At 40.9% G+C, this 24,882-nt stretch overlaps 1 protein-coding gene across 3 annotated transcripts in view; it reads left to right on the forward strand.

Moving 5' to 3' along the window:
* Positions 1 to 24,882, forward strand: part of ANK1 (ankyrin 1) — a 1,899,552-nt gene that overhangs the window by 1,162,015 nt on the left and 712,655 nt on the right. For all 3 annotated transcript variants that reach the window (XM_044082993.1, XM_044082990.1, XM_044082992.1), the window contains one exon: positions 652 to 806. In XM_044082993.1, the coding sequence (XP_043938928.1) occupies positions 652 to 806 (155 nt within the window). The remainder of the gene's footprint in view (positions 1 to 651; positions 807 to 24,882) is intronic.

Below are 24,882 nucleotides of genomic sequence, written 5' to 3' on the forward strand. Positions count from 1 at the left end.
CCAGTACCACTCAGAACCATTGGAGCCACCTGCATTGGATAGCTATCAGCTTGACATATCAAACAAAATCAAATAACATTCCTACCACTTCTCTCCTTGGGATCTAGACCCACTCAACCAATTTCATTAGTGAGAATAGACTTGCACCCTTGATCAAGTGCCTGAGAGCACAGCCATGAATTTTTCATTACAGTACCCACAACACAGGTTGTATTCATGCCATCTTTTCCAAAACTGACATACTAGTAGGTACAGAAATGCACACCAGTCGAATATCTGCAGTGCACTGTCAAAATGAAAACAGTGCCCAAATATTTGGTATAAAACAAGCCAAGAAAGTTTCATAAGTCACAAACTAGGAGAAAGGTTATGCATCACATCATAATGAGCAAATCATTTGAAGAAAAAGCTCAAGCATTAGATTTTAATTATAAAACGTGTTGGACTTCCAAATGCATTTACTTTCCTAGCTTGTTACCAACTTTCCTGTATGAAGGAAAATCAAAAGTAGTTTTGTATTTGTTCACTTCTGTCCCAAATCAACTAATATGTTGCCTGTTATCACAGTACCAGTAGAAAGGAATATCATGTGTGGGTCTTTATCATGCAGCACAGTATAACACTTGTTTTGTGTTTGCTTCCTTTACATAGCCCCGTGATTGTGGAAATTCCACACTTTGCATCTTTACGACATGATGATCGAGAGCTGCTCCTGCTTCGCAGTGAAAATGGGTCTGTGTGGAAAGAACACCGAAACCGGTTTGAAGAGGAGAAACTGGAGCAGTTGCTGAATGGGATGGATGAAGGTATGAAACCTCACTGGGTTTTGAAGAGTCAAGTGATAACCACTGGTAAAACGTGCACATCAGTTAATAAAACACTTTTCCTACATTTTGAAAAGAATGGAGACTCACTGCAGATTTTGTTATTGTAATGAAAACAGTTTTACTGGGAATGTAACCACACCTTGGGCCTACCATTCACAAGAGATCTGAATCATCTTCAGCTATACAACCTCCAGCTAGAGTTCATTTATTGTGCACTTATGTTAATTTTCAGTTCCCATTTGAAATGTCGGCACTTGAAATGCCAAGTGCTGACAAGTTGAAAAAAAGAAAACATGGGAAGAATGACTCTCAAAAATTACTCTTCTTAAAGCTACTTTTGGGGGGTGGGGCAAGCCCCTTCCACCCACCCATCCAAACTGATATATACCAACCCCAGGATCTCCATACCTCAGAGAAAATGAAATATCTTGAGAAATGACATATAAGTCAGTCCATTTTTCAGCCATTCAGTCTCCATATTTCAGGACTACAGCTCCCGACATTTCAAATGGTTGCCTAATTTAGCTCATGAAATATGTGCAGCTAGATAAATGTAATATACAATTTCTCTGGCAAAATCTGAAAAAGTAGAAGAAAAGTGTAGATGACAAAGTGACAACTAATGTTACTCCATCTTCCAAAAATGTACTGTATGAACAATTTAGCTTTTCTCAGAGATGACAGCTGCACCTGATATAACATTTGTAATAAATGTATTATTTAACCAGTTTCAGTTCTGATAACAGTCTCTTTTTACACCTTTGAGAGAGCAGTGTTAGTTGGGTCTTATCCTGATGGTTAAGAATAGTTAAAAGAAATGCTGCATATTCTGTATTGCCTTTACACCCACATACAAACACTCCCCAAAGTGGTGTTACAATCATATAAAATAGGGAGAAAAGTTCATGTTGCCTATTTTGAGCTAGTACTTTTCACTGCTGGACTTCACTGTGCCTTCTTGCAAATAAATATAACTATGTTATTCCTTTTATTCTGAGTTAGTTCTTATGCCTGAAAACTATTATTTTGTTTCTGTTATTTCACACAAAATAATACCTCCATCAAATGGCAGTCCCATAATGCATAAACACTATAAAGCATTATAAAGCAATCCTTCATACAAGTAAAGTTATCGCTTAAAACCTAAAAAAGTAAACATTAACAGGAAGTCATAGTTTTCAAAGTGAAACTGTTAAATTGCAAAGCAACAGTTTCTTTTTTATTCTGGTGTACTTATATTTATCAAAATATTATAAAGCTAGAATGCAGCATTGTTTTTTTGTAAATACCTTTATAAAACTATCAGTTAAGACACAGGCAAACATACACTGACAGAAAACTATATTAACATTTTATTACATTTACTTGCATTATATACCACTTGTCTCTTCTTTCTTTGTGATTATCAGTCCAGTATTACATAAATTGCTGAATTCCTGCCTTTCCATTAAATCTATTCAGCATGTATTGTTCCCACAGTTTCCATTTATTTCTATGTCATTTGCTCCTTCCCTTTTCTAAAGATCCTTTTCCCAGTTCTTTTATCTCTCTTGTAATATTCAATATTTCAGATGCAGTTGGTTTAGACTTTAATTTCCATTGTCTAGGCAGCTAGCAGAATTACACTTAATAAGACCTTACTATGTGTAGACTATTCAGTTCATATGTCCCAGCTCAAAAAAAAAATCGTACCCTTAGTTATAGCCTTTGCTCACCCAAAATTTCTGACAGAGTACTATGTCAGGAATTTAAAAAATCTGCCAAGTCATTGCACTCCCAAAATATGTTCCCAGTTTTCTTCCCCATCATGTCTCCCAACATTTGCTATCTACCTGAGGAAAACTTCTTTGACGTCTGCTTGTGGTATAAAATACCTATGCTAACACTTTCAAGCAAAGATTCTAAACCTTCTGGACTTTGTTGCATACTAAGGAGCCATACATATGTCCTTCCATTGTTTTCTTGTAAATTGCTTTTTCAGTCTGTCTGTCTGTCTAATCATTCCTAACCTTCTCTGATTGAGTCCTCTAGTTATCAAGCAATATTTTATAGGCCCTACTAATTATCCCTTTTTATCAGCAGTTTCTGTTCTAGATTTGATTAAGAACACTACCAGAGTGAGTTTTTCACTTAAAAATTTTCTAATTGAAGCACTGTTATATGGTTATCTATAGTAAGACGCAAGCAGTTAAAATGTTTTTCGTTCCTTTAGTCTTATACACAGGTCAGGCATATTTTGCCAACTAGAGGAGAAGTTGAGGATAACAATTAATAAAGAGCTGAAGGGCTTTATCTAGGAGAGGAAGATGGCAAGAGTCAAGTGGGATAAGCTGATTCTTCCACTAGAACAAGGTGGATTGGGATTATCCAATTTGAAGGGGTATTTCAGAGCAGCACAGTTAGGGCTCCTATACATAGCACAAGCAGAACACTATAATTCAAAGTGGAAAGGGATGATGATGAAACAGGGGAGAAGCTCAAGAGACAAAGAGTGAGTGGGATTTTGGATGCAGAACTTTAGGGAGAATAACAATAATCATGTGGAATATTATATTCATAAAGTAGCTGAAAGTAGTGTAAGAACTAAGCCAACATGGGAATGGAGAAAGGAGATTCTGATAATAGCAATGACTGCAACTTGGGGTACAGACAATAGGCAAGAGGGGGCTGGAACTTATTGGAGAAAACTGGCAAATGAACCAAGGTATTGGGAGCAAATAACTTGAGAGGGAAAGGTAATAGAATGGAAAGATGCCAAGAATTTATTTGGACTGCAGGTTAGAGAGTATCTTCCCTATCAAGGATTGATATCAGAGTATAGGCAAAAAGAAAGAAATAGGGGTGGTCCTAAATGAAAAACCAGCACTGGTGGAGTTTTTAGTAGAATCACCAACAGAAATTGCCATTAAAAAGGAATAATTAGTAGAGCATATAAATATTGCATGATAGCTATAAGAATTAATCAGAGGAGGTTAGAAAGGGTTAGGAAGAGAGATTGGTTAAGCAATTCACAAAAGAACAAAGAACAATGGGGGATATATGTATCTCTCCCAAATATGCAACAGTCTAGAAGATTTAGGATCTTTGCTTGGAAGTGTTTACATAGGTATTTTTATACCTCAAGTAGACTCCAAATAATTTTTCCTCAGGTAGACAGCAAATGTTGAAGGTGTGATGTAGAAGAAAGTGATAACTGGGAACATATTTTCTGGGAGTGTAATGAGTTGGCAGACTTTAAAGATTCCCTGCAGATTGATTTGTCAGAGATACTGGTTGAGCAAATTGAATCAGAATTGCCTAGACATAGTAAGGCCTTGCTGAGTCTAATTATGGTGGCTGCCAAAAAAGCAGTTACTAGAAAATGGAAATCAAAGTCTAAACCAACTTTACTAGAAGTAGCGAATATAGAAACAGTGATAAAACAAATGGAATTGGGAATTTTAGAAAAGTGTAGGAGCAAATTACATTGGGAAAAAATGGGAATTACAGGAACAATACATGCAGAGGAAGAATGAGTTTTAAAAGAAAGCAAGATTTGAATGAGCTATGTAATGTTTGACTGGCAATGATTAGACAGATTATAAGTGTGTAATGTTTGCAATTGTGTCAGTATGGTTTGCTTTCATGTATATAAATTTAAGATTGCATAAGCCATACAAATTAATTTAATAAAGATGTTTCTTGTTTAAGAAAAATAAAAAGATTTTTCTTTCTCTTTGACTATAATCTGATGTCAATCTGTAGTCTAGCCTGCATTGCAAATATCTTCTTGGCCTCTTCCTGTTCTATTACCTTTCCCTCTCTAGTTATTTTCTCCCCATACTATGGTTCATTTACCAATTTTCTCAAGTAAATTCCAGTCACTTCTTGCTTATTTTCTGTACACCTGCTTGCAGTCATCTCTATTGGTAAAAATTTCCTTTCTCCATTCTTGTGTTGGCTTAGCTGTCAGAATACTTTCTGATACTTTGTGAATATAATGGTCTGTATGGTCGTCGTTGTTCTCCTTAAAGATCTGCATCCAAAGTCCTGCTCTCTGTTTATTTCTTGAACTTGCCCCCCACTTCATCATCCCTTTCCAATCTGAATTATAAACCTTCTGCTTGTATTATGGGTTTACCTTTAAAACCGTGAATCACAGTGGTTCGAGTACACATATGAGTGACTCGAAACCAGGAAACTGTAAATGTCGAAAGTCCTTAATGTTCAAAAACATCAAATCGAAAAGCAGATTCGCTGTTTTTTGAACATTAATGTCAAAGAAAAAAAAACAGTGTAAAGCAGGGGGGCAAGCCCCCCTGCACCCCCCATGTGGGGGCTGCACCGCCCACACCCCCTACTTTATTATTCTAACTTCGCGATCGCACTACAGTGGGGAAAGGAACCATTTCCCAATCCCCACTGTTGTGCAATCTGCCCCAGAATGTCGAATGTGTAATGAGCGAATCTCACTGTGCATTTGCTCATTGCACATTCAAGCATTTTTCCCTTCGACGTTAGAAAACTTTGCAGACTGCCTTTCGGAAATGTTCTGTTCGCCCTTCTGCAATACGTGGTTTTAAAGGTAAACCGTATTATGTATATAAGCTTTAACTGTGTAGCTGCAAAATATCCTTTCAAATCAGGCAATCCTAAATCACCTTGTTCTGCTGGAAAGATTGACTTATTCCACTTAACTCTTGCCCTCTTCCCCTCCCAGATAAATTTCTTCAACTCAACTTTATGAATTATTTTCCACAACTTCTCCTCTGGATGATAAAAATATGCCTGACTTTTCTACAAACAACTGGTGTCAGAGTCATGGACTAAAACTAAATGCCAAAAAATGCATAATAGTATCCTTTGGGAAGTCATCCATCCCTGGTAACCATGATATTGACAACACACCCCTCTTAGAGTTGACCCAGCAGTCAGGGACTTAGGTACACACATAGATAGTAATCTAGCCTTTGATCATCACTTGTCCACAGTGGTGAGAAAATCATTCTATGTTGTGCATCCTATAAACAAAGGTATGGCATCTAAGTCTAAGGAAGTCATTGTTCCACTGTATTCGGCATTCATCAGACCTATCATTGAGTACAATGCCCCCTTTGGTATGTACCTATCCAGGCATATCCAACAACTGGAATGGCCACAGAGGTTCCTCAATAAAAGAATATAGGGCATAAGTAGTATGTCCTATGCAGACCGCCTCAAGGCCCTATCCCTGTATTCTGTCTCCTACAGGCTTTTGAGGGGAGATCTATATCTGGCATACAGGGTATTGTCAGACCCCACTCTGATGGACTTCCTGCATATCCACAAAACAAACAGCACCAGAATTACCCATTCAAAAGACTTAAACTTTACCTGTGCTATAAATAGGACCTGCTGGAGAGCTAGGTATGTATCCCAGAGACTACCATGCCTATGGAAGAGGCTCCCCAGACATTGAAGCAGAGTTCCTCCTTAATCCAATTCAAGTGCAACTTGGACAATTGGATGGGAAACCGGAAATTCATCCCTGGTTTGGCACCTATGTCTCTGATGCAAACAGGTAACCTATAAATGGTTCATCTTCCAGGCCCATGCTTACACTTATCAAGGGTATCAGAACTTGTCAGAGATTTGGGATGCATGGCTAGGCTTAAAAAGGCCCTTGTGGTCATTAGCCTAGTAAACACCTATGACTAAAATATTTTCACTGCTTGTATCTTACTATCCATACCTGTAAATAAGAGCTTCCAGTATCTCAGTTTTTATATTATCTTTTGTAGTTCACAGGTTTATACAAAGCTAATGACCACAGGGGTCTTTACAAGCCTAGCTGTGCAACCCAACATAGTTTTGACCTTGAGTTACTTGGACACCTATATGGTGGGGTATGTTGGTAAGGAGGTAGCTAAAGGTTATGTGAGACATTATGTTAGTTGGGGATTAATTTACTTACTGTCGACCTTTATCCATCAGAGACACGGGGGACAGACTAGAAGTGAATTTGTGACTTCCCACTATATTATCAAGGTTTCATTTGAATAGGGTCAAGGATGAACTCTATTTCATGCAGATGGGTAGCTTATTCCTTAGTGAGAGAATCCTTTGAGACAAATATCTCTCTCCAGCATGTTCTATTTATGTCACAGGCAAAGTTCAGGTCCTTGGATCTGTTTTTTCTAGTGCTGTTTGTTTTATGGATATGCAAGAGATCCATCAGAGCCAGGTCTGAAGATGCCTTATATGCCAGGCATAGATCATTTATCAGTAACCTGTAGGTGACTGAATACAGAGATAAGGCCTTAAAACATTTTGTGTAGGACAGGGTATTCATACCCTGAATTCTACTGGTAAGAAATCTTTGAGAGAGAGCTCCAACTGTTGCAAGTGCCTGATTAGGTACATTCCAAAGCGGGCATTGTACTCAATGATTAGTCTGATATGGTTGGGTAGAGAGGCATTTTAACTTCCTTGGAGTTGGATGCCATACCCTTCTTTATAAGTTGGTCAAGACAGAAGGATTTTCTTACTATCTTGGCTAAATGCTGGTCGAAATCCAGATTACTGTCTACAGATGTTCCCAGATCCCTCGCTATTGGATCAACTCTTAGCGGTGTTCTATCAGTGGAGTAATTAGCTTGGGTGGATGATTTCCCAAAGGTCACTATAGGATCATAGGATCATAGAGGTTACTAGGCTAATGGCCCTGGGGCCCTTACAAACCTAGCCAAGAGTATATCCCCAAAAAGAAACCTCAGTCAGCACCTGTTGCCCCTGTCAATGTGGGACACAGGTGGGACCCTGGGACAAATTTGTGTTTTCCCATCCACTCATCAAGTCTGCATTTGAAGAGGGTCAGCGAGGTACTCTGTTTGGCATGTATGGAAAGTCTATTCCAGAGACGGGGCAGCCTCGGGGAGACAAACCTGTCTCTCCAGCAGGTTTTTTTACTGTCACATATTAGATTCAGGCCTTTCAAGTGGTAATGCATGAGAAGTTAGATTTATGGATGTGGATCATCACTAATAGGGCAGGGTCCAAGATTGCCTTGCAGGCAGGACACAGATCACCTCTGAGCAATCTGTATAATACCAAGTAGAGTGACAGTGATTGGAGCTTGTCTGCATAGGACAGGTTTTGGAGGCCATGGATTCTTTGTGAGGTATTTCTGTGGCCTTTTCAGTTGTTACAGATGTTTGGAGAGGTACATACCAAACGGGGCATTATACTCATTTATTGGTCAAATGAGGGAGAAGTATAGAGATGTAATAACCTCCTTTTTTCTGGATGCAATCCCCTTATATATGAGATGAACCAAGTAAAAGGCTTTTCTGACAACTCCCGCTATATGATGATCGAATGTGAAATTGTTATCAACCTGAGTACCCTGGTCTCTCACCACAGGTTGAGTGTTTAGGGGGTTGCCATTGATGATGTAATCAGTAGGGACTGTGTTTTTGCCAAATGGTATGATGATGCATTTTTTTGCATTTAGCTTGAGGCCATGAATTTGGTGCCAGTCAGTTGCTCTGAGACCCTCATGCAGTATGTTAACATAATTTGGGGAGTCACTGACAGCAACCAACTTAGAGTCGTCCACAGATTTGGTCAGCCACAGACCTTTTGTCTTTGCCTGGACCTTTGAGAAGTAGATGCCAAACAGTAGGTGTCCCAGGACAGATCCCTGGGAAACTCTACAGATCTGCTATCAGAGATAGAGGGACCTATTTTGACCTTGAGGATCCTGTTGGTGAGCCAGTTGGCCACTCACCTGATGAGATAGGGATTTACGCCAAGTTGTGTTGGCTTCTCAGTGATGCCTAAGTGGGGATTGTGTCAAAGGCCTTGGCCAAGTCAAGGTAAGCTGTATGTACTGACTTTCCCTCATCCAGGGCCTTAGTGACAGTCTCAAAGAAGTCAACCAGGTTCAACAGGCAAGAATCTGCCCTTGACGAATCCGAACTGGGTGGGTTCAAATGCTTGGAAATTGTCTATGTCCTTGTTTATGTGATCCATAATAATACACTCTGTGGCTTTACAGGTCAGACTTGTCAAGCTAATGGGAATCCTATAATGCATCTCTTCACATTCAGTTTTAGTCTGTGAATTAGGCGCCAGTCATTTGTTTGTGTTAGACCCTGTTGTAGGATGCTGGTATCATGAGAGGATTCTGTGATGGCTCCCGATATACAGTTGTCTGCGAACTTTGGTGAGCCAGAGGCCTTTGACATTAGCCTTGACTTCCAAGAAGTAGATGCCAGACAGGAGCAGGCATTTTGTTTGGTCTCTTCTGACATGTCTTTGTAATGTAACATATTCAAGAGTAGTAACAATGTTTCCCTTTGGAACATGATACACTGCTCAGTGCATGGCTTTACAATGACCACTATAGAAAATATTTTGTGCCCATCAACCATAAAATGTGGGTAACATAACATTTTGAAAGCTTTGAATAGTAATTGTGTTAATTTTTACTTTCCAGCTGACTCATTCTTTTTCATAGATATTTCTTTAATCACTTTTGTTGTAGTTTAGTTCCAGTGCAAGCCAGGGGCTGATATCGACAAATATGCATCAGCCAAAGTCTCTGTGCTATGTACAACAACAGGCTTGTGTAGTTTCCTTGTCAGATTATTATAAGGTAATCTGTGCAGTGTAAAAGGCAGCAGTGATCAGTCCAAGAAACAGAGTGTGATTTTGTTGCTGTGCACCAGAACTCAGAATAAATAAAAACAGGATAAATATGATTAAATATAATTGTGATAGAATCAGATAAGGATCCAAATCCTATCCTGGCGCTCATATAAGGCAGGAGAATAATCACAGATAAAATGACATTCTCTTCTAGGATGCATCTACACACACACACACACACACACACACACACACACACACACACACACACACACAGTATCCACACCTGTGTGGATGATTTGGAAAATGGATGTCACCTATATCACATCTTAAGAACATGGGAGGAAACAGAGCAGTGAATAGAATCCACTGGACATATTTTAACTTTAAAAAAACTATATAACAATCCTTATACAAATCTAGTTATTAATAGGAATCTCTCAAAAAGAATTCAAATTAAGAATGGTACCCGCCAAGGATGTCCGTTATCTCCTATATTGTTCAATTTATATTTAGAACCATTATTTCTACATATCAAACAAAATATTGATCACAATGCTCCAATAATTTATGGTACGAAGATTTCCATGGCTGCTTTTGCGGACAATTTGAATATTTACTGCACAACACCTGTTTCAGATATTAAGAAAATATTAAAAGCTGTGGAAGACTTTGCAAAAATATCTAATTACAAAATAAATTAAAAAAAAAACAAGGTATTCCCATTAAAGACGCCTACACCCTTCTCGCTTTTACCATTGGTAGGGCAGGTAAAATCCGAAGAAAAAATAAAATATTTAGGGGTTGTTTTTTCAACAGATAATAGAGACTTTTATGTAAATAATGTTAAGTTAATATGGGAACAGATAGTCTCTGATTTAAAAAGATGGGATAATCTGAAATTACCAATAATGGCAAAGACCTCAATTATTAAAATGAACATACTTCCCAGAATACTATATATCTTTAGAGCTACTCAAGTTCAAATTTCCAGGAAATTCTTCAAACAACTTCATACAGAATTAGCTAGATTTGTATGGGAACCTAGAAAAGTTAGGATATTTTATGACAAACTGATGACTCTGAAAAATAGGGGTGGGTTGGAACTACCGAATTTTGAAACATATTATTTAATAATAAACGGGCAGCCACGGTGGTGCAGTGGTTAGCATTGCTGCCTCACAGCAAGAGCTTCTCCGGTTCGATCCTTGGCTGGGGTGCCTTCTGTGCGGAGTCTGCATGTCCTCCCTGTGGTCGCGTGGGTTTCCTCCGGGTGCTCCGGTTTCCTCCCACATCCCAAAGACATGCTGCAGGTGGATTGGACACTCTAAATTGGCCCTAGGTGTGTGTGTGAGTGTGCCTTCTGTGGAAGGTTGGGCGCCGGGCTGGCAACTCGACACCGTAAAACTCCACTGCCATTCAATGTGCGGACAGGGTGATCCGCTGTGGCGACCCCTAACCGGGAAAAGCCGAAAGAAGAAGAAGAATTATTTAATAATAAACGCTAATAGACTTCTAAGAGTAGTTAACTTTGATAGGATCAATTCGAAATGGGCTCCTAAGTGGTTGATTCTAAATCATAAACATGTTGCTGGTCTGGGTATTAATTGTAAGGCATTACCTTTTTTAAACAAAGATACCCTTAAAATGTGCGCTTTGATGGAACATATCAAATTATATATAATATCAGTGCAAAGTCTGTTTAACTCACTCAATTTTTTACAATATATGATGATTTTTCAACCATTTCATAAAAACCCGAATTTGAAAATTGGTAATCAGTTGATGGACCTTAAGAAATTCCCACTTATAAGTAATTTAACCATACTCGATTTATATCCCTTTCTAGGTATCTCAATACATAACAGACTAAGAGAGATAGAGCTCCCTAACTCGTATTTAATTATAATAAGACAGTTAAAGGACTTATCAATAAGCTATTTTAGTAATAGGAATTTCAAAATTAAAGAAGATTTACACATTTGCTTAAACTTATGGCAAACCTTAACACAGGAATGTAAATACATAACAGCGTCATATAGTTTGATGAAAGAGGTGAAATACAATAACCAAATACTTTTATCGAAATACTGGAAGGAGAAATTGTTAACAATTGAAGATAGTAAAATAGTGAGAGCAATAAACCTTAAAATCAGTGTCCCTTCAAAAGTTATTATTTACTCAGTTGATGATATTTAATAATGCGTATTATACGCGTCTCACTTTACATAAATTTAACTCAAAAAATTCACCCAAATGCCCATATTGTATAGATCAAACGGCTGACCTTTTACACATGTTCTGGAGTTGTAAATGTATTTTTAAACTCTGGAATTCTTTGAAATTTCAACTACAAAAAATGGGATATCAACAGTCTACACTTTCTTGGGAGTTTATGATTCTGCATATTCTGCCAACTAATTTGGATAGATCTCAAAAGATCATACTCGTAAATATTTTTTTGTTAATGAAGCTGTATATAGCTACAAATTGGTTGAATCCATCCCAGACTTCATGGGAAAATTTCAAGAGTGTAGCGATAAAACATATCTTAGCACACAAATTATTAATTAGTGATCATAAGAAAAGTGTAAATAATACAAAAATATGGGAGCAAATCTTTAACATTGTCTTAGCTTAAGGTTCCATTCCACTTTTCTCCGGGAAGTACAGACTGACTATGGAGTTGTCTATAGATAAGCCTTATATTGATACTAGATTTTTATTCTTTTTTTTTTCTGTAATATCTATTTAGAAGTGTATAGTTATGTATAATGACTCTATGTAACTGTTGGAAGCATTCATGTATATATTGTAAATAGGTTGTAGTATTGTATCAACATTTAGAAAAAAAGAAAAATAAAGAATTATTATTGAAAAAAAAAAAGAATCCACTGGACATGTAGATGCCATACAGAAGACAACCCCCGCCAAGTTCCAAACTGAAGAACCATGAAACATAAAGCAATACTTCAAACTGCTGTGTCACTGTGCTGACAAAGACTGTTTTCTCCACCTTGTACCCTTTCAATACAAGGAAGATATCTGACACGCCTACAATCCTAAAATAGATTAATGAGTAATCAGAAGATGAGTAAATGAATGAATGAATAAATGAATGAACAAATGAATTGTTGCAGTAGTAATAACATATGTAAAAAGTTGTGGTAGCTGTGTGTTTAATTTTGTGGTTTGATCTGTGTTGCTGAATTTTGGTGAATCGGCTGATGTGAATAAATAAATAAAAATGTCTAGGGCTGCATGAGAATTATGCGAAAACCCAGGATACCATGGGATAATTACTTTATCCTTTGCAGTTGGCATTGTAGATGCATGATGAAGGCAGAATGTTAAAGTACCAGTAATGGGAAAAGTGACATATACTTTGTGTCTATATGTGGGTATAGATACACATACACAAGCACACATTCGTCTATTTCTATCTCTCTCCCTATATATGTTTATCTATCTTGATATATATATATATATATATATATATATATATATATATATATATATATATATATATATATATATGGATCCCTATCACATGGTCGACAGGCCATATGATTGACTTTCATTTGGTCGACAATTCATTTGGTCGACAAGCAGTTTTATGTGGGGGGCTTCACCCCCCACACCCCCCTAACTATATATAGCAACTCCAGGGTCGCACAACATTGGGGAGGGGGGCAAATCTGCCTGTCGACCAAATGAATTGTCGACCAAATGAAAATCGATCAAATGGCTTGTCGACCATCTCAGGTAGACCCGTAGATATATGTATATATATATATATATATATATATATATATATATATATATATATATATATGGGATCCGGGCACATGCTTGACTAGCATATGTCCGAATCACAAAACATCGATCACAGATACACGAAAGTGCTTAACATCGAAAAGAGCTTCCATGTATGTGTGCCTGTTTCGTAGATCGGACTACAGTGCAGGTAAGGGAAAATTCCCTTTTCCCCACTGTAGTGCGATCTTGGGGTGAGAATATTAAAGTAGGGGGCTGTGGGAGTGCAGGGGGGGTAGCTAGCAGTCAAGTTGTAATGTTTTTGTCTTTGTTGTGACTGCTGAATTTAGTTATACAAGGTTTACAAGCAATCAGATTTTCATTGTTTGGTCTTTGTTATGACTGCCGAATTTAGTGTTATGTGGTTTATCAACAGTCAGATTTTCATTGTTTGGTCTTTGTTATGACTGCCGAATTTAGTGTTATGTGGTTTATCAACAGTCAGATTTTCAGTGTTTGGTGTTTGTTATGACTGCTGAATTTTGTTTTGTGAGTTTTATCAACAGTCAGATTTTTTAGTCTTTTGTCTTTGTTATGACTGCAGAATTTAATGTTATGAGGTTTACCAACAGTGAAAGTTTCAGTCTTTTGTCTTTGTTATGATGTAGTTTAATTCTCATCTTTGAGGAAAAGTGGCCAAGCTTAAAATGGCCTGCAAAGGCAACTAGTCTGGTACTTATCTATGAACCTACAAACAGAGGTCTGGTTTACTGGATGTTTATAGAAGCCGAGGTCATGTGGGAGTTCAAGCCAGCTTAAGTCTTTTATGGCTGCACAGTGGTGGGTTCTATGGACTAGGTTAGTGGCAAACTTAGCAAATTTGTCATAATGCTGCTGCAGCTTCATGGATAAGGAAGAACTGAGGTTTATTAGAACAGGGGAGGCAAATAGTAAGGTATGGATGGTTTCCCTGTTGTCTGTAAGAAATAGCTTGTCTAATATCAGACTTCCAGGTTTCTGGTTAGTTGTTTATACCAACTGCAAAATATGCTTCTCAAATTTTAGTTGGTGGTCTATGTATCAAGGGATCTAAGCCTTCTGCAACATCAATAGAATGGTTTGGAGGGACAGGTATATTTCGCAGGGGATCACTACATAAAAAAGAATTACTCCCTGCCCATATTTAATTCAACTTGGATCTATGGATGTGAAACAGAAAATTTGCCCCAGGACTGCCCCTTGTACTACGAATGGAGAGCGGCAGTTCCTAAATGCTTTATCCCATGCATGGTTTCTCTCAAATTATCTATGGCATGATCACAGTTATTTTTATTAGGGGTAAAAGATAATTACTGAGCATAAGAGAGGTAAGGCCAATCTCTAACCAAATGGGATAAGTTAATTTGAGCACAGAAAGGGCAACTGGCTAAACCTAAATGGCCAAGGGTAGCTATGAATCTGTGAATCTATATAAACACATAGCAGTTTATCATTGGCTGCTATTTTTATTTTTTTCCTTTGACGTAATGGTGAATTGATCATTTTGGAGGTTGAGCTGATTTGGAGTAAATAGACTGATTTTTTTTATTCTACGTTGTTCTTTGATTGAGGTAAAAAAAAGCTGAGTTAGTTGATGGACAGTAGAGAGATCTTTTGCTGAATATGTGAGTGTTTAGTCATCAGTGTATTAAATTACTGTGGCATCCTTGGATACTGCGATCATATCATTTATAAAAATATTGAAGTGTAAGCGGACCAGGATCAATCCTGAGGGATAACCAAGGATAGAAGCTGGAAAGAAGAGTCGTCAGTTTCCCATTTAGCTGCCAGATGCCTATTTTGTTATTCAGCTGTGGAACCAGTGGAGGGCAGGATTAGAGAGAACTGTTGAAGTAAGTTTATTTAAGATATTTTAGCAGTTAACAGTGCTGAAGACTTTTGTAATATCTAAGTAGAGAGAAGAAAAGAGATTGCCTGAGTTTCTATACTGATTGACAGTGTTGGTGAAGCTTTGTAATGCTGTGGTGGTGCTGTGCAAAGGTCTAAAACCAAGTTGCATAGGAGAGAAAATATTTTTTGCAGGATATATTTTAATAGATGTGTATATATGCATTTTGGAATTATTTTATAGATCGATAATAGTATCGCATTAAGACTATTGTTAACTAGGTCTTATGCTGGTTCACCATTATGTAATGGAATAATGTATGATTTTTTTTTCCAGAGAAGAGGGACGTCATTTTCTCTTATAGAGCTGTTAATTAAATGGATATTGAATAAACAATAGCATTTGCGGCTGTTTTGATAAACTCAGGAGGAAGGGTGCCATGAGCTGAAGTGGTAGGTTTTACTTTAAGGAGGATTTTTTTAATAAAGGAGGTTGGGACTGATATGAAGAAGAAATGACTGTTTGAAGATGCTGCCAGTGGTGGAAGTGATGGGTTAGGTGGGGCACACTTGCTATTAAAGATGTCACAGATTGGATAAAATAGGAGTTAAAATTTCTAGCATTGCTGTCATTGGAGTTAGGGATAATAGGGATAGTTTGTGTTTCTTACCCAGATTTAAAAGATCATTGATTGAAGGATGACATCTTTTTGGATTAGCGTTATGTTTTTCCTGAAAATTGGTATAGTAGTTTTTTTTTGCCTTGCTTAATGCTATGTTTCACTTTTTTGTCTGAAATGCTGCAAGTTGGGCAGTTGTATTACTTTAGTAGATTTTCCATATTTAAATTCATTTTTTCACTAGATGATGTGTGCTTTTTCAAAGACATTACTAGAGAATAAAATATTCTTGACATAGTACTTCCAAAGCATTTATATGCACTGTCCCACTGGTATACTCTTACCCATTTAAATCTGACCACATACTGGTATAAATTTCCTGTAAAATACCCAAACCATTAAATGTAAGTATCACAGTATTCAAACACTTCAAACATCCTACAATTTTATGTCCAAGTCTGAAATACTTAAGCTTAACCTGTTATCCAGTTTCCTATCTCTGTCTCTTCTCCTGCTACGATACTCCCTACTATGTCTAATCTTAGCTCTCTTTGTTGCTATACTCCCTACTGTGGCTAACTTGCTCGCAACTCAACCGTATGACGCAAAAAATGCAACCCCCCTACTAACAGTGTTCACCATTGTGTAATGCCTCAACCTAAAACTGTAAAAAATGTGTTCAGTCTATGTAAATATGTTAAATCTTAAACTTCAATGCTATGTTACTAGTCAATGCTAAGATCTGAAGTAGGGACTTCATTTCTCAGCAACCTGTGGGATATGGATCCGATCTCGGATCCAAGCCAGCAACTTCTATCATAGCATAGATCCAAGCTCCTAGCTCTGCCCCCTTACCCATAATCCCCTGCCTGCCCTAACTGACCTCAAATCTAGTTTGCCGCTCTTCAAGCAACAGCTAGGTTCAGAGCTCTTAGCATTTTTGTGAGAAAAAAAGTTTTGTATTTCTTCTTTCTGAGTGACTGATTGTGTGTGTGGTAGGTTTACCCTTACACTATTTTATATCTTATATCTTATATTTAATTTAATTTAATTTAAAATATTTCTCCCTCCCCCGCTGGTCGTAGCGTGTGTGTGTGACTGAGTGTTAGGGGCCTAGTGAGTGTGCTTTCTACAGTAATGTCGGAGGCCCCTAAAGCCATTTTTTCGAAATGCACCGAGTGTGGTCACAAGCTTTCACCGGCTGATGGCCACACTCGGTGCGTTAGGTGCCTTGGGGTTGAACACCTCTCTTCGGGTTGCGCGATTTGCACGGCGTTCAACCTCAGGGCACTCAAGGATCGAAGGTCGAAGCTAGTTCTGGTGGGCCTTCTACCCCCAGACTCTGCTTTGGCCTCCGGTACTTCGGTGCCCGCTACCCCCCCGGTAGCGATCACTCCTGCCTCCCTTCCTCTGACCGGGACTCAACCTCCCGCTTTGGCTCCGGAGGATAGGGAGGCCAGGAAAGAGAAGCGGCGGGAGAAGCACCTTAAGCGGCGGGCCGAGTACTCCTCATTGGCCCCGCCCACCAAGAGGGCTTCTCCGTCCAAGTCTTCTCGATCTCCTCCTCCTCGGATCCGATCCCCTTGTTTCTCCCCGGGACCCGAGGAAGAGGTGATCCGGTCCCCGTCGAGGTCATCGAGGCGAAACTCCAGGTCTGCCTCAGTGGCCTCGTCGAGGTCCACTTTTAGCATGTCTGATGCGGACATGGACCGGATGATGAGGAGATTCATCCAGGCCCAGATGCAGATGGGAGTGCTCTTGCCTCCCCCCCCCCCTCTGGGGGGGAGCTCGACCCCTTTCTTCACTCCTATAGCTCCTTCTCTGACCTGCATTCCGGGCTCGGAGCCAAGCCACGTTGGATCCGGGGGTAGGTCAGAGCCGACCGTACTGGGCACGTCGGCTCCGACTGTTCCCTCGAGTTTGTCGGATCTGACCTCTCGGAGCCATGGGCCGAGCTTCGGATCCGAGGGATTCTGTGTGCTTTCGGCTCCGTCTCAGTCGGAGCACACTGGTCCTTTGGATCCGACGTTCTCGGCGCCGAGTCCGATCCCCGCTTCGGATCCAAGTGGGAGTCGGATCTCGGATCCGTCAGAGAGCGGCTCCCGCTCGGCTTTCGCTGTGGTGGAGAGGGCACTGTCGAGTGCTTCCAGGCCTCCGGTCCTGGCTTCGGCTCCCTCCCGCACTCCTTCTCATCTGGTCCTGGCTCCCCTCATCCGGCCCTCGGGGCAGCCTGCCTCAGCGCATTTAGGAGTTCCAGTGGAGCAGGATACAGCCCGTGAGGACTCCTCGGACAGTCCCCCCGAGGAGATTCCTCACAAGGCAATGTGCAAAAGGAGGCACATGGACTCCCCTGAGAGTCTCACCGAAGATACGGACTTGGATGAAGGGGAAGGCTCCCCTAGATCACCCCCCGAGGATGTCTCCTTTGGAGACATCATGGAAATGCTCAAAATCAGGGGTGGGTGGTCTGCCCCCAAGGCTTCCTCTGACGAGTCCGTATTCCTGGAGGCGTTTGAGGCAGGACCATCTACCTCTTGGGTGTCCCCTCCACCCAACCCCCTGGTGGATCTCATATCCTCTAGGGCTTGGAAGGAACCGGACACCGTAGAGCCAATCCCGAAGCGTCCAGACAAAATTTTGAGCTCCCCTGCAGAGAGATCACATTGGAGCAGAGGTCCCCTTGTGGATGCCATGTTGATGGCTGCAGCCACCAAGAAAGAGTTGGCTCAGGAGAGCCCCACGGTTCATCCTCCGAGCAAGGAGTCTCGTGCGATGGACCGTCTTGGGAAGCAGGCCTTCAGTTCAGCGACCTTCTCTATGAGGGCCTTGAACTATATGGCACACGTTATTTGGATGCAGCGGGATCTAATAAAGGAATACGCTGCTTCCCCCCCTAGGGTCCATGTCGGAGGGAGACAAAGATCTGTACTCTTCCTGAATGGCCACCCTCCGCTCTATCTCTAATATCTCTATGCGGCTATTGTCTCATGCTACGGAGGGAGCCGCTAGAGCAGGCGGAGTAGGGCTTGTCATGAGGAGGCAGGCCTGGCTCCATCACTGTGACTTCTCGGAACCCTTTAAGGCATCATTCGCGAATGCCTTTTTTGATGGTTCTGCACTGTTCGGCAAAACCATTCGCGACACTCTTGTCCAGAGCGAGAAAGATGGGAAGACCTTGTCTGCCGTCGGAGTCCGCTTCTCTGCACCCCAGAGGTCCTTTTCCAAGAACCAAAAGGGTCAGAAGAAGATGTGGTTCCAAAAATCGCATCAATTCCAGTCTGCTCAGGACAACCAGTCCTCTCGTGGCAGAGGAGGACAGGGAGGACGCTGCCCCAGAGGCAGAGGGGGTCCTAGGAATTTTGGGTCCAGAGAACCTTTCTCTGAGAGGCCCACGCAGAACCCCTGAGGGGTTTCCCGACTGCTCCACTCTGGAGGCAGTCAGGGGGCGTTTTTCGAAGCACCTGGCAAAATGGGAGTCCATAACAACGGATCGCTGGGTGCTTCATATTATATGCAGAGGTTACCAAATTCCCTTCATAGTAAACTCCAGAATCAGAAGCCTTCCCGACGTCCCACCCAGTCAAAGGAAGGTGGCTGCTGCAGAAATTCAGCAGCTTCTACAAAAAAGAGCCATCCAGCCCGTCCCCCCAGATCAAGTCGGATCAGGGTTTTACTCCAGGTTCTTTCTGGTGCCAAAAAAGACGGGGGACTTGAGGTCCATCCTCGACCTCTCTCTCCTAAACCTGGCGGTACCCAAAGAAAAGTTCCGAATGGTCACATTGCAATCCGTCCTCCCCTTATTGAGGGAGGACGACTGGATGTGTTCTATAGACCTCAAGGATGCGTGCTATCACATTCTAGTGGACAGGCATTCCAGGAGGTTCCTCCGCTTCCGGCTGGGAGCCAGTCACTTTCAATTCAGGGTCCTCCCCTTCGGTCTCACCTCAGCCCCCAGGGTGTTCACCAAGGTCCTAGCGGTAATAGCAGCCCACCTGAGACTCCAGGGAATTCAGGTCTTTCCATACCTGGACGACTGGCTCCTCACAGCCCCAACAAGGCATCTACTTTGTTCATGCAGGGACTATTTTCTCGGTCTGGCTCCACTATTAGGATTAACCATCAACATGACCAAATCCTCTCTCATCCCTACACAGATGCTGGATTTTATAGGGGCGAGACTGGATTCCAGGCAGATGCTTGCGTTCTTGACTCCGGATCGGCTTCGGAACCTGATGTTGCACGTGCAGGCCATTCTTCAACTGCAAACTTCTTCGGCGGAATTGATCCTGAGGGCCCTAGGATCTATGGCAGCTGCAATCCCTCTGCTGCCATTTGCCCGGTTGAACATGAGGGTTCTGCAATGGACCCTCCAAGTACAATGGTCCCTGTCTCGCAACCCCCTGTCTCACCCCATTTCCTTAAACAAGGTTTGCAGAAAATCGCTCCTGTGGTGGCTCCAGTCTCCCAACCTCTACACGGGACGTCCCTTCTCACTACCTCCGCCAGTCGACACAGTGACCACGGACGCTTCTTGCCTGGGGTGGGGGTGGCATTTTTCAGGCAGAACAGTCCAAGGCACATGGAACGACGTAGAGACCTCTTTGCATATCAACGTCCTAGAGATGAGGGCGGTGCTTTTGACGTTGCAGGCACTACACAACTCTCTTCCGGTAGGGACAATTGCGGTACAGACAGACAACATGTCGGTAGTCTGGTACATCAACAAACAGGGGGGAACCAGGTCTTACCCCCTTTGCCGCGAGGCCATGAGAGTGTGGGAATGGGCTATTTCCACCAACCGCTTTCTCATAGCAACGCACATTCCAGGACAGTCCAACATTCTAACGTACAGGCTCAGTCGTACTATCCTGACTCCTTACGAGTGGTCTCTCAACCACCGAGTCGCAGAGCAAGTATTTGCCCGATGGGGGCGACCTTGTTGCGATATTTTTGCCTCTCCTTTAAACACCAAATGCAACGATTACTTCGCTCTGATCCCCCCTCCGGGGGAGTCCCCGAGAGACTCTCTAGTTCATGCTTGGCCTCCCGGTCTGCTTTATGCTTACCCTCCTCTACCCCTGATGTTGAAATTATTACAGAAAGCCAGGCAGCTGGAGAGCAAAATGATCCTCATTGCCCAATTCTGGCCTCGTCAGACGTGGTTCCCTTACCTATGGTCTCACCTAGTGTATCCACCATGGATACTGGATCCCATCCCAGATCTCATCTCTCATCCTCTCGGTCTTCCGACTCCGAACCTGGTCAACCTCAAGCTGACGGCTTGGTTGCTTCAGTTCCACTCCTCATAAGGACTCCCGGGATCTCATCACCAGTCAAAGCCATTCTTGTAGCAGCTCACAAGCCTTCCACCAGGAAGGTTTATCGGAGTAAGTGGAAATGCTTCACCATTTGGGCAGAACACCATCGTTTAGACCCTTTTACAGCCCCAATATCATCGATTCTAGATTTTCTAACCTCTCTCTTTCACCAAGGGGCTAGTTCTTCCACAGTCAAGGTACAACTGGCAGCAATTTCTTACTACCATGTGGGGCAAGAGTCTGGCCCTCTTATCACTTCCAAACTGTGTAAGACCTTCCTTAAGGGTACCTTCCTCATTAGGCCTCCAGTTAAAGAGGTGGTACCTCCATGGGATTTATCCTTAGTCTTGCAGGCCTTGACTGGTCCCCCATTCGAACCGGCGGCCACAGTTGATCTCAAATTTCTGTCTTGGAAGACAGCCTTTTTGGTGGCCATAACTTCAGCCAAAAGAGTATCGGAATTGCAAGCTCTTTGTGTCAAACCACCATATCTGGTTTTCACCCGGATAGGGTTTACCTCAGGATCAATCTGTCCTTTCTACCTAAGGTATCTTCAGAAGCGAACATCAATCAATCCATCAATCTCCCAGTGTTTTTTCCTAACTTTCATAACAAAGGAGAGTACAAGCTACATTCCTTGGACGTACACAGACAACTACGTTTTTATATCCATAGAACTGCTGATCGTAGGCAATCCGATCAGTTGTTTATCTCCTTTGCCAAAAGTAATTTCAGAAAATCAGTTTCTAAATTTTCTCTCTCTCGATGGATCTCGAGTTGTATTCTTTTAGCATATCAGAGCTCGGGGAGGCCTGCACCTCAAGGAGTCCATGCTCATTCTACTAGGGCCGTTGCCACTTCTGTGGCTTTTCAAGCTAGGGTTCCACTGGATGACATTTGTTCCGCAGCCACTTGGGCTTCATCTCACACCTTTATCAGCCATTATAAAATAGATGTTGTTTCCTGAGGTAGAGCATCCTTTGGCTCTACGGTGCTCCGGAATATCCTTCCATGAAGGCCACCCAAGATTTAGGTAGCTGGGGACTCTGTCCCACAGGTTGCTGACAAATGAAGTCCCTACTTCAGATTAAGAAGTTATGTACTCACCATAATGTTCCATCTGAGTAGGTATCTTCAATTGTCTGCAACCATCCCCCCCTTCTTCCCCCTGACCGATATGATCGTTCTTGTGTTATTAGCATATGTTCCCATTGGGACACCTTTTATCTGCTGTGCTATGGGGCAAACTTGATCTGAGGTCAGTTAGGGCAGGCAGGGGATTATGGGTAAGGGGGAGGAGCTAGGAGCTCGGATCTATGCTATGATAGAAGTTGCCTGCTCGGATCCGAGATCGGATCCGTATCCCATAGGTTGCAGACAAATGAAGATACCTACTCAGATGGAACGTTATGGTGAGTACATAACTTCTTATTTGGTACTATGTAAATTTGAATGCCTCTGCATACACCTTATATTTTGAGTAAAATTTAACTGTGGAGCTTTTCTCCCAAGGCCTCCACTGAAAATGGACATGCATCCAGTCAGACTTTCCCAGTCAACAAATGTAAAATAAATAAATAAAAGTATAACTCTAACTCCACAAATCTTGACATGGTTAATTATTATAAATTAAGCTCTCACCTAGATAAACATATTAACCTGAAAGTTCCTACCAGAACCAAACAAAATGGGAAATAAACCTGCATGGTAGTATACACTCATGAATAAACAAAGCAGTAAAAGAAAAAAGCTTCTTAAAATATCCAGCCAGATTACAGACCCACAAATCAAGGTCAATATAAAAAATAACAAAAGTACTCAAAAATGTTGTATGGAAAGAATAGGCATCCCATAAACTTAGACTAGTATTGGAAGCTAAAGATAATTATTAAACTTTCTTTACATATGCCACAAAAATTAAGAAATATCACCCAAAATTACTCCAAATGTTTTCAAAATGGTACCACCTACTCAAATCCAGTAGCTGTCATAAATATATTATGTAACAAATTCACTGCAAATTTCATCCCCGAGACAACTATACAAAACCTATAGATTACAAAGGATCTCGCATCCACTACTATCACAAAAGAATACTTGCTAAAGGTACTTTCCAAAACAAAAATAAAATACATTCTTTATGTGATCTGATAACATAACCTTGATGTCTGTTTAGCAGTACTAAACATGCACGGGTGTATCTTCGCATGTAGCTGTTCAGCTTCAGTTTGTCCATTGGCTTAGTCCCTAAACAATGGTACATAACAGCAATGATTCCACTTCACAAGGGCACCCCTACATGGACCCTGGAAACTACAGCCTCATAAACCCAGTCATGGAACAGGTCATAACTGACTTGATAAAATGTGATATTAAAAATTTTATAAGATATTACCCCAGGCAGTTTGGCTTTGTGAAGGGTAGATCCTTTCTAATTAATCTGATAAACCTTTTTGAGAAAATAATTTAACCAGTTGCGCCCCTCATGGATTTGTACTAAAACCACTGCTATTTGCATATATTTCTCTGCTCTCCAGATCATAAAGTGGGTTCTCTGCTTGACCATATTTGCAGATAAGTGTAAATTGGATATTATCCTAAAATTCCTTTCTGACATACAGAATCTACAACTTGAACTTACACATTAATAGCAGTGGCACATAAAACAGCATAAAATTAAATCTTAAAAAGTGGAATATTGTTGCATTTGGTCAACAATTCTTCAATTAAACTTATAGTATAGGCAGTTACCCAAAAACCCAAAATGAAGATGTGCAAGGTGTTGGAACATGAATAGATAATCCCCTCTCTTTGTGATGTTGCAACAGTGGTTAGCAAATCCTTCTATTTGGAGTAGCTGATCATTAAGGGTATCTCCTGTAGATCCAAAGAAGTCTTTACCCCTCTGTATTCAGCACTAATCAGACCTATTATATAAGTCAATTCTACCTTTAGGATGTATCTTACTAGACATGTCCAGAAGTTGGAGAGATCCCAGATGTTCCTAATAAAAAGATCATGGGCCTAAAAGACCTGAGCTACCAGGAGAGGCTGGTGGATCTGTCCCTGTATTGATTGTCCTATAGACTCATTAATGATGATCTGTGCCTTACTTTTCAAGCCATTAGGGATATGATAGTCTAAAACCTCTGATATCTCCACCAGTCAAACAGTCCAGAGAAAATTAGGTCCAGAGATATGAACCTGCTTTAGTAAATAAACTTAGGTGGAGAGCTAAATTCAACAAATAATAACTACCCTTTCTTTGGAAAAAAAATTCATCTCCATATTAAGCTATTTGATACACTATCTTCCTTTATAAAGGAGTCAGACGATCGGATGGGTATTCACAAATTCACCACCAGCATCATTGGCCTATTGCTGCTTGAAAAATGAGGTAAGACCTAAAGGTGGGTACTGGCTATGTGTAAATGGCTACATGAACCAGTTGCCATTTAATTTCTATAATTCTGTTCTGTTCTTCATTTTTTTAAGATTGTAGTTTGTGTTTCAGTGCCACAAGCCACATAACCTAAATCTCAAGAATTACACAAGGTAGTGAAATAAATTAAGAACTTTTTAAAAGTTAAGCACTTTCATGCAAAAATCATGTCTTCATCACGACCTCTGACATATGGTAAAAACAGTTATGATGAAGTCCTGATTTTCTGGAGATTTCAGTAAATAACGGATTAGAAAATCCTTTAGCATGTACTGGTAAAATGTTTGCTCTTGCAAATCCAAAGTGTCTTCCATGCAGGCAGTTGAATGTGAAACAAATTAAACTCCTGCAGACATTTGCTGTTTCTTTCTGCAAACAGCATAACTGCAATGTAGCATGACATCATAGTTCATGTGAGGAAA

This window comes from Protopterus annectens, chromosome 9.part0 (assembly GCF_019279795.1).
Source record: "Protopterus annectens isolate FY-2018-M chromosome 9.part0, PAN1.0, whole genome shotgun sequence".
Lineage (NCBI taxonomy): Eukaryota > Metazoa > Chordata > Ceratodontiformes > Protopteridae > Protopterus > Protopterus annectens.